The sequence below is a fragment of the Triticum urartu genome, chromosome 7A, assembly GCF_056163025.1.
Source record: "Triticum urartu cultivar PI428250 chromosome 7A, HENAU_Tu73, whole genome shotgun sequence".
Taxonomy (NCBI): Eukaryota; Viridiplantae; Streptophyta; class Magnoliopsida; order Poales; family Poaceae; genus Triticum; species Triticum urartu.
Window position 1 is genome coordinate 143,179,196 of NC_141879.1, and position 10,445 is coordinate 143,189,640.

At 51.2% G+C, this 10,445-nt stretch overlaps 1 protein-coding gene across 2 annotated transcripts; it reads left to right on the forward strand.

Annotated features, from left to right (window-relative positions):
- The first annotated feature begins 496 nt into the window (after nt 1–496).
- LOC125520561 (uncharacterized) lies at nt 497–2,395 on the forward strand. 2 transcript variants are annotated; one of them, XM_048685515.1, is made up of 3 exons: nt 497–893; nt 1,026–1,087; nt 1,621–2,395. In XM_048685515.1, the coding sequence occupies exons 1-3, from the start codon at nt 648–650 to the stop codon at nt 2,072–2,074; spliced, it is 762 nt and encodes a 253-aa protein (XP_048541472.1). In that variant the 5' UTR covers nt 497–647; the 3' UTR covers nt 2,075–2,395. The 2 variants fall into 2 exon arrangements, with proteins under 2 accessions (XP_048541472.1, XP_048541471.1); XM_048685514.2 differs by having other exon boundaries at nt 502–893; nt 1,618–2,395.
- Nucleotides 2,396–10,445: the final 8,050 nt, after the last annotated feature.

Here is a 10,445-nt window from a genome sequence, read left to right on the forward strand (position 1 = left end):
TATATTGAAGGTGCTCATAGAGATATGATGTGCATACATTGCAGAGTGAGTATATGTGCGCGTCTTTGATTGTCCTGTGTTCAAGAAAAATATTTGATCACACAACATTTCCGTCTAACCGACAAACTACACTACGAACATTTTAGGCATATATGGGCAGCTTAAATTCGTCCGAACGGGTCCAAAGACCCCCACATGGGCCATCCAACCTGCGCAATTGGCAAAGCCAGTTGCACCACCCACTCCCCTCGCCCCTCCCGAGCTCTCATCTCATGCCACCGATCCATCCACCGCGGGGCGATCAAGACCAGATCGGTCCATGCCCGCCGATCCCCCGATCCCCGCCGCCCGTCCCCCCGATCCGACGGCCGGCGTCGCCCCGGAAGCCACCGGCGGCACGTGCTGCATGCCGAGCCAAAGCCAGACAGCAGGCAGTGCTGAAAACTGCACCGTCTACCACTATTCTACTCCCGTATATTTACTGGCCTCCCTCCCATAAATAAATGCGGGCACGACGATGATGAGGCATAAAAAGCAAGCCAGCACCCCAAAAGCCTCCCTTCTTTAATTTGCACCCTCCCCAAATCTCCTCCTCCTCCTCCGTCGCTGCCTCCTCCCTCCCTCCGTCCCCATCTCCTCGCCCGTCCATGAGGATCAGGAGGAGGCCGCAGCAGCCCTCCCCCTACACCGCCGCCCTGCTGCACCACCAGCAGCAGTACCGCTCAGATCCGTCCACATCCACGCACCAGACCCCGCGGAATGCGGAGGAGCGCGGCCAGGGACGCGGGGGCGACGAGGAGGAGGAGGAGGGGCGGGCCAGGCCGCCGCATCCGCATGCCAATGCGGATCTCGGCCGCAAGCCCGCCGCCGCCAGGCGCCTGGCATTGCCGCAGGTGCGCCGTGGCTCTTTCTTGATTCGGCTTGTTCGATCTTGCAGTTGCACCCACGGCGCAGGTGCCTAGATCTGGACGTTCTCTTTAGTCACATCTGAATGTTTTCTGTTGCTTTTGCCGGTTGGGTTTCAGGACAATGCAGTCGAGGGCCAGGGCGCGGCGGCGGAGCATGGAGCTGACGGCGCTCACAGCAGGTATGGATTCTTCGATTAAACAAGTGCGGAAAGACATACACTCCTACATGGGAGAGAAAGATCACAGCTTTGTGAATTTTGACTAGGAAATGGGTTGTTTTTCCTTCTGTTAGTATCTTTCCCTCCACTGTTTGATAGTGGCCATGCCAGCTTGACCCATGAGGAGTCTAGGCATGGCCGGATCCAACTATTATTTTAGTGCACGCACTGCACCTGCCTGTCGGACAAGACGGCCCTGTGGGCATCTTCTCTTCTCCCGTCCGTCCGCCCGCCCCATAATCATACATAGGCGCCTCGTCTTGTTGCCGTCTCGGTCGTGGATTTGTTTGGTTTCGTTCGCTGATCTCGATCACAGCCTGTTCGTTTGGCCCTTGTTTTGTTGTGCGATCCGGCGGCCTTGGCCTCTAGTGCGCATGGCCATCATGGCTTGTTGCCACCTACTACCCGTTTCGTCAGTCACGTCTTGATCGGCGCTGTTAGTCCGGGGTTTGTTTTGTGCGAAATGATGATGCTTTTTTTTGCACCTGCAGCAGCAATGGCCATGGCGGCGTCGCCGGCTGGAAGCCGGACGTGGCATGCACGGGCGCCGGCGAGCGGGCGGTGAAGGTGGAAGATCCGGTCGCGAATGGCGTGGCGGCGTTGTCGGACGTCAAGGAGGAGAAGAATGGCAGCGGCGGCGCGGCTGGCGGGGCCAAGAAGCGGCGCGGCCCGGCGGTGCTGATGGAGGGGTCGCGGTGCAGCCGCGTGAACGGGCGCGGATGGCGCTGCAGCCAGCCGACGCTGGTCGGCTACTCCCTCTGCGAGCACCACCTGGGCAAGGGCCGGATGCGCAGTGCGGCGGCGGCCGCCGCAGCCGGCGTCGGTGGCGGCGGGCGCGGAGGCCCCGGCCAGCTCGGCCGCACCGAGCACCGGGCCAGGATGCCCGTCGGTGTCGCGGTGACCACCGCGGCGGCCAAGGCGGAGGAGCCGGGCCTGCGGCCCTACTAGGCGGTGGGCGACGTGAATTGCTGCTGCGTTTTGTGTGGATATCAATGTCGGCGGTGGCATGCAGGTGGCACATGGACATGGGAGCAGCCAGCGGCGATCTTGGCCTGTGATTAGTGGTTTGTGCACCTGCGCCAAAATTCGACCGGGAATGCCCGTGTAATTGTGGCAGCGGCTGCCATCATCAGCCATGCAACACTGCGACTGTGCAAGTGCAGGCGCCGCTTGTAAGAAGAACAGTGTCCTCTCGTGTAGATCGTTCGTTCGTTCCTGTGGTTGGTGCAACTTTGAGGGGTAAAGCACATACATTTTGTTCAGAGGAAATAGTTGCCGTACGACTTGTGAACGACGGAAATAATTGTTGGGCATTCATAGACAATGTTAGAATAGGAAGGTTTATAGTACTGTAAAATAACGTGATCTTTTCTAACACAGTACAAATGAATACGCTCACATAGACGAGCATAATGTAGTACCATCTTCTCTTACTGAACGAACATCACTGAAAGGCTGAAATAAATCCACAAATAATACGAGCATTTCGTAGTCGACGAGAACGACTTCTTCCGCTGAACGAACATCACCGGAAGGCTGAAATAAATCCAAAAATAATGCGAGCATCAATGTCATAATGTAATCTTCTTTTTTTCGCAGGCAAATCAGAGAGCTTTTATTCAACAAAAATGTCCCTCGGGCAATCAGCAAGGAGGCTGGTTACCAAGAAACTAGGGATCTCCTCGAGCATGATAACGTAATCTTCTTAATAACGTAAATTTTATGGTTGCTTATTAGTATACAGTACAAAATGACTGATGATTTAGCCACTGAAAAAATGTACTGGCAGTTACTAGTATAGCCGATGGACCTGTTGAGGCGGGGCGCAGGTGGCTATATAATCTGCTGAGTACACACCGCCTGTGGTACGGCGAATCAATTTGTGGTTGGATGGTTAGAGGGACCGTAGTATCTCCAGCCCATTAAGGTTCAAATCCGGGTGCTCACATTTATTCCTGGGTTTATTTCAGGATTTTCGGCGATGCGCATTCACTGGGAGGAGACGTTTCCGTCAACGACGAGGTGCCTACGGTGACTTCATAAATTTCAAGATAATATGCCGGCTCAGTCTTTCGGAGATGTTCATAGGAATAGGATGCGCGTGTGTGCGTTCATAGGGATGAATGTATGCACATGTATGTAAGCGTTTGTGTCTGTACTGGTATTAAAAGAAAACCACCTGTGGTACGTGATCCTCAAAAAAACAAACCCTGCTGCGAATCAACCTGTGGTTGAGTTGGTTAGGTGGACAGTGGTATCCTCAACCCACCAGAGTTCAAATCCTGGTGCTCGTATTACTCCTGGATTTATTTCAGAATTTCCGGCGATGCGCCCTCAGTGGGAGGAGACGTTCCCGTCGACGATGAAGCGCCTATGATGACTTCGTAAATCTCAAGATGATATGCCGGCTCAGTCTTTCGGAGATGCTCATAGGGATAGGGTGTGTGTGTGCGTTCATAGAGATGAGTGTATGCACGTGTATATGAGCGCTTGTGTCTGTACTGATGTAAAAAAAAAACCCTGCTGTGGTACGTTACGCCGATCCGGATCTGGCACCACCCCGACCCCCACCAGGCTCAGTTAGGCACGACGCGAGATGCGGGCATGCGACAAACCAACTGACGCGGCTCATCCGTCGGCGTTACATTCTTTCTTTCTTCCTTGTTCCGTTGTCACGTCGCCATTCGCCGGGTCTCCCTTTCGCCGCGCCCGCGCGTCCCACAAGGCCCGCCCCCGCCGTGCACCGTCTCCCGCCCGCTTCACTGTTGCCGGTGCCATACGCGGCGTGCACCAGCTAGCGGTGGCGGATCTAAGAGTTAAACTATATCTTCTTTTTTGCTAAATACACTCCACTTTATTGCTCGTTATTCATGGGGATGAGATTTAGGCTATTCATGGTGGGGAGTATTATATACTACTAGTATCATGCATATGATACTAATATATATGATAATATCTTCATAGTGCATAGTATCATAGATTTAGAGTAGTATCATATATCATCTTATTTATTGTCATGCATGACACGTAGTAGCGTAACATTTATTATGATACAGTATATACCTATGTTATTCTATTCTCTTTTTTTTAATTGTCTGTCACATAAGCATGTTTGCTAGTCCCAATTGTATGATACCGGTTATGTTGCCCCCGCTATGGCCAGCATTAAATCGGGGGGCTAAAGGAGCCAAGATGGCGTCCAAGTGTAAGACTAAGAGAATGTTTAGCGATGCTATGCACCTCGAGGTTCGAGATTCTCCCTTCAGAGATGACGGAGGACTTTTGGAAAGATGTCGCGGTTCTTCTGATTTCCCGGACAATATTGCCATGAAGCCCTCCATTGACAGAAAAGAGGTTGTTCACTAGTTCTTTGCAATCGGAGGCTATCTCTAGTTGGTCCAGATAAAGATCAGATGCAAGTGATAGCGCTTCTCGACAAGCCATGGCTTCAAGGACGATTGAATCAACAATTCCTAGGCACACCATCCCCGAGGGTCCAAGGTAATCACCCACCGAGTTCCTGCACACCGCACTAATGGAGCCCCTGCTTGATGATCTAGACACAACGCCATCAACACGAATCTTGGCTATCCTATGGGCAGGAGGAATCCATCGAGGATGATGGACATGAGTGTTAGCAGGCTGTTGTCGTGGTTAATGCTTAGTTTTACAAACTTCAAGAGCAGATAAGTATATCTGAACAAAAAAGTGTGTTCCCTGTGGGTTTTGGAAATCATTCTCGTGTAAGGCCTTCCTCCTAGCATGCCAAATGGCCCATAGTTTTCCCAGAATAGAAATAAAATCATCATGCGGGATTGATTCCATCAATGAGAAGATCCACCCCTTAAAAAATCAATGAGAAGATCCATCTCTGGGCATCGGGTTCAGTTGATTGCCTCCTACACATCTCGACATCGTACGGTCCAAAAGTAGATATCTCCAAGGGTCAACTGAACCACAAAGACCGCATTGACTCCCAGGTGACATATTGCGATGATGAAGAAGATCGGCTGCCAGAAGGGACTGCTGGGTCAAGCGTCATAAAAATATTTTCAATTTTGAGGGAAATTGTACCTTCCACAACAAGCACTAGCTTCTTTGTTCCGCAACATAATTTGACGTGTCCGTCCTTTGCTTCAACCATGCTTCCCGTCTATTTTTAGTTTCAACAAGCATTAACGGACTATAAAAATTCCCTTCTTATCAAAGTTCGAGGACCAAAAACCATCCATCTACCGGGTACACAACATAATGGATAGAATTCCCTCTGCATAAATGGTTATGAAAGTTTCCATAATTTTATCCCGGTTCCATGAAGCCTCACTGGGAAGGATGAGCTTGCTAACCCATTGAGGTGGGTTGTATGAGATGCTGGTAACTGGCCTCATATTAAAATCTCTCGAAAGCCAATTATGATGCCATATATCAGTAATTTTCCCATCATCAATTCTGCGGATGAGAGCTTGTACCAGAACATCCTATCGTTCAATGATTGCTCGCCATACCTGTGATGGAGAATTACCTAGTTGGGCTTCAAGAAAATTTGAGGTAGGGAAGTACCTGACCTGAAGAATATGAGCGCTAAGTGAGTCTAGATCCTATAAAATGTGCCATGCATAACATGCAAGAAGAGCGAGATAAATAGCTCGAAATCCTTAAATCCCAAACCACCAAGTTACTTTGGGTTTGTCATCTCTTCCCAAGAAACCCAAGTTGTTCTTCCTTTCACCATTTTTGCTGCCAACCAGAACTTCTTTATGAGGGAATTGACCCCCCCAAAGGACCTCCTCCATCCATCCTTGCACCTTATTCCAAACTCGGTCCTTCAGATATTTAAAATTTCCACGTTTACAGTTTCCAACATCAGAAGGCATAGCCAGATATTTCTCAAGTAAAGACTCATTAGGAATAACTCAAGCAAATTTGACTTCATTTCTAACAGACTCCGGGCACCCTTTACTGAAGAAAGCAGAGGACTTTGGTAAATTTATTCTCTAACCCGAGCCTTGGCAATAACTGTTCAACAAAGATGACAGATCATCCTCTCCATCTCTACTTTCTTTAACAAATAGGAGGTTGTCATCCACAAAAAGTAAGTGGCTAACCAGCGGGGCCATTTGCGCAACTTGGATACCACTGAGGTACTATGACTGACTTTTACTTTTCAAAGGCATGATAGGCCTTTTGTTGCCAACAAAGACAAGTATGGGGAAATTGGGTCCCCCTGATGAATTCCTCGAGAAGGCTTGAATTCCTCAAGTTTATTTCCATTGATAGAAAAACAAATGTAACAAAACTCACCAAACTCATTACCAAAGAAACCCAAGCTGGTGCAAACCCCAACTTAGTCATAATAGCTTGTAAGTAATCCCACTCAACCCGGTCGTACATCTTCATCATGTCCAGCTTGATAGCACAAAATCTGTTTTCCTTAGCTTTATTCTCTTCATAAAATGGAGACACTCGTAAGCCGAGATAATATTATGAGTGATAAGCCGCCCTGTAACGAAAGCAGACTACTCCTCAAAAGGATACCAGGAAGAATTACTTTGAGGAAATTAGAGATAATCTTCAAAGCAGTCTTACATAAAACATTTTAGATATTTATAGGCCTGGATTGCGAAAGCAGAGTGGGGTCATTCACTGTAGGAACTAGAGCCAACATGGTTTGGTTTATGCTCTATCTCACCATTCAAGATAGGAAGGATCATTGTCGTAACCTCCTCCCCACATAGACCCAGTGTCGCTGGAAGAAGTGTGTCGGGTAGCTGTCAGGTCCAGGTGCATTGTGGGGAATGTCGTGGATCTAAGACTGACACTAGAATGGGGGGTAGGTATGAGGAGGCAATATCCTAGCTATGGAGTAGTTGTACACACAAGTTTTACGAGTTCAGGCCCTTCTCGGAGGAAGTAACAGCCCTACGTCTCAGTGCCCTAAGGCGGTCGACTGGATTATATGTGTGTGTGAGTTTACAAAAGATGCGAACCCTTGTCCCAGAGGAGGGGGTGGCTTATATAGAGTGCGCCAGGACCCCAGCCCTCCTCCATTACACAGGGTTCAATGTTCATAAAGGAGGAGCTTTACTGGTAACGTTCAAAGTAAAGTGCTATAAATGTCCATAAAGCTATGGTTTAAACCCCGACCGTTGTGGAGTGAAGGGCTTCTCATCTTCTGGTGGTCGAGTGTCTTCAAGGTGGTCGAGTGAACACATCTTCATGGTCGAGTGGATGATGGTTTCTCTTCGACTGCTTCTGATTCTTTGTAGAGATGTCCTTGGGGAGGGTATGTTGAACAGATCCATGACCCTACCCTAGGTACATAGCTTCATCATTAGCCCCCGAATGGATCAGGGTTTGAGTGAGGAAGGAGTTGGGAACACTTCCGACTCATTCTTTGTGCTATGAGCATATCTTGTTCTAGAACAATGAACTGAGGAGACGACGTCGACTCCTTTTTCAGTCGCCTTAGTCCATCCTTGGTTTTTGTCGAGTGAAGTTTCATGGTAAAACTCCGAATGATAATGTAGAGGACGTTTTCAGTCTGGCAAGTTGCTCTGCTCTCCGCGGATTTCGCGGGATTCGAATTTTGGGGAAGCGCGCCGTACGGGCGAAACCGTGGTAATCGGGACGGATTAGGCAAGTCTCCTCGATCTCCGTGCCACCTTTTTTGCCACGTACTACGCGCGCGACTGTTGCGGGATTTGTTTAGACCGTCTGGGTCCACCAGTCAGTCACTCGGGGAATGACCTTATAAAAGGCACCGGACCAGGCCTCTGCTCCCTGCGCTCCCATTCTCTTCTCTTCTTCCTCCGACCTCTCCGCCACGCTCGTATCTGCTCTCGTCGTTGGACCCTCACTCGAACTCGATCCGTCGCCATGGGAAAAGAGAAGATGGTGGCGCTGGAGCGCACGAAGAAGGCGACCGCGAAGGCGAAGGGCAAGCGGACCAGCCAGGGCGGATCCTCGTCGAGATCCGGCCTACCGCCGGGCTGGATCCAGGGCGACTGGATCCGCTCTACGATCACCCAGGACGACCTCGACGACATGGTGGAGGGGGGACTGATCCCCCACAAGTCGGCACGGCTCCCGGGGAACGAGACCGAGCCACAACCAAGGGAGGGTGAGTGCGTTCTCCTCGCCACCCACGTAGATCGCGGATTCTCATTGCCTCCCCATCCTTTCTTCCGGGGCGTTTTGAACTTCTTTGGGGCTCAGCTCCACCATTTCACACCAAACACCATAGTCTATCTGGCCGCTTTCGTTTCAATGTGTGAAAATTTCTTGGGCTGTCGCCCGCACTGGGATCTTTTCAAACACATCTTCACCTGCCGCTCCCAGTCGGTCAAAAAGGCCAATCCGAGTGATGAGAGGACGCAAGTGATCCAGATGTGCAGGGGCCTGGGGATCCAGATGAGGAGCAAGAGCACCTTCCCAGCAATGATCCTTCCCGACTCGGTCCGGGGCTGGCAGTCGACTTGGTTTTATTGCAAGGACCAGCCGACCCCGGGTCAGTCGACTGGGCTTCCTCCCTTTTCTTTGGCTCGAGTGGAGAAGCCCGCCCCTCTGAAGGTGGCTCCAGAAGAGAAGGCGCAAGTCAAGGTGCTGGTCGAGCGGGTCGTCCAACTCGTCCGCGACGGGGTGACCGGGATGGACCTGCTGGAGGTCTTTCTCGATCGACGCATCCAGCCGCTTCAGGCACGTGATCATCCGATGTGGATGTACTCTGGGCTCGAGGATTCCACTCGGATCCACCCAGAGGACGTCAGCGAGGACACCTTGGAGAAGTGGTTGATGGGGATCACCAGCAACAAAGACAACCCTCGGGGGTCTAGGAGGGTGATTCCATTCGACCACTCGCGTCAGCCGGAGCAGGTATGATTCTGTTTTATCAAGTATCTTTCCGATTCACTATGTGACATCTTGTTTGATGGTCGACTGAATTTCTTTTGATCGTTGTCTTTTCAGGCCCTCATCGACATGTACTCAATGCCCAACGGAGTGCAGGAGCAAGACGTCGAGGAAGGAGCGAGCGGGGGCGAGAGCGGCAAAGGGTACTCGGATGCCGAGGAGGACGAGGAGAGCGACGAATCGACTGATGACGAAGAGGTCGACTCGCCTCCTCGCAGGGAGAGGAGATCCAAACACGCTCATGACCCGGCGAGCGCTCCGGGCCTGGTGGCCGCGCCGATTGGGCAGTCTTCGAAGCATCTCAGGACGTCTTCCCCAACGCCGACTGAGAAGGCTCCGAAGCATCCCAAAGTTGTGCCACCTCCAGCGCTGAAAGCACCGAAAGCCACCTCCTCCAAGCTGTCAAAGGCTTTGTCCAGGATCAAAGTGACCGTCCCTACTATCTTCGGGTAATCATCTGACTTGTTCTTTCCGCCGACTCGAATAACAGAACATAACCGACTGGATGCGGGTCTTTGCAGTGCTGCTACGTCAGGAACCTCTTCTCTCCAGTACCGAGACGAGGAGATGGAAGACGCGGTTACCTCTAACCCAGGTAGAAACTCTTATGATCTTGTTCTTGATTCCTTGGTCGATTGCATTCTAGTGGTTCACTTGGGGTCGAATGATCTGTCTTGCAGCTCCACCCAACGTCATCGATCTTCCAGATGACGATGAAGATGTGGCTCTTAAGCCCAGGAAGAGCAAGAAGGTACCAGCTGGTAAGATGTCTCGGCAAGGGCCAACAACAACACCGCCCGTCCGTCAACCTGAAGACGCGGGCAGGGCCTCTGTAACCTTCGCTGCACCCTTGTCGAGTGAGCACCCCACACCGTCGACTGCATCGAGGATTCCTTCAGTCGTCCAACTCCACGCCACGGAGCTCCAAGCTGCCACACCTGGGTCGTCTGCTCTCTTTTTCACTAGCTACCCCATCCCGGACAACCAGTTGGAAGCGGCTGCGGAAGCCATCCGACAGGCTGACGTGATGATGGAGCGGGTGAAGACGGTGCATGAGAATAGCCAGGCTGCCTACGACGCCAATGCTGCTCTTCGGGCCAACGTCCAAGTAAGTAGACTTTCCGACTGCTGTTGTTCTATGAGGATATGCTACCCGAAAAATTTTCTTCTACACAATCTCATGTTGTTTGCGTCGAATCAGAGCACCCACTTGGTGTTTTGTTGTCTTTGGTAGTTGCGCTCCTCCACTTGGTCTGGGCGAGTGGGATCTGAACCAGTGGGGGCACGCCAAGTGCACCCACTAGGTGTAGTCCCCAAGACCGCGGTCGACTGCTGGCAGTCGACTGGGGTCTGAGTTCTACCTTCCTTTCTTTTCCTTTTCTTCCACTCGACTCAGGCAGACCGGTCGAGT

What these genes read in the sequence shown, in the direction of transcription:
- LOC125520561 (XM_048685514.2), top strand. Translation starts at nt 648, where the DNA reads ATGAGGATCAGGAGGAGGCCGCAGCAGCCCTCCCCCTACACCGCCGCC. An exon ending in GGCGCCTGGCATTGCCGCAG is followed by an intron (nt 894 to 1,025) that starts GTGCGCCGTGGC and finishes GTTGGGTTTCAG; the next exon opens with GACAATGCAGTCGAGGGCCA. An exon ending in GCTGACGGCGCTCACAGCAG is followed by an intron (nt 1,088 to 1,617) that starts GTATGGATTCTT and finishes TTGCACCTGCAG; the next exon opens with CAGCAATGGCCATGGCGGCG.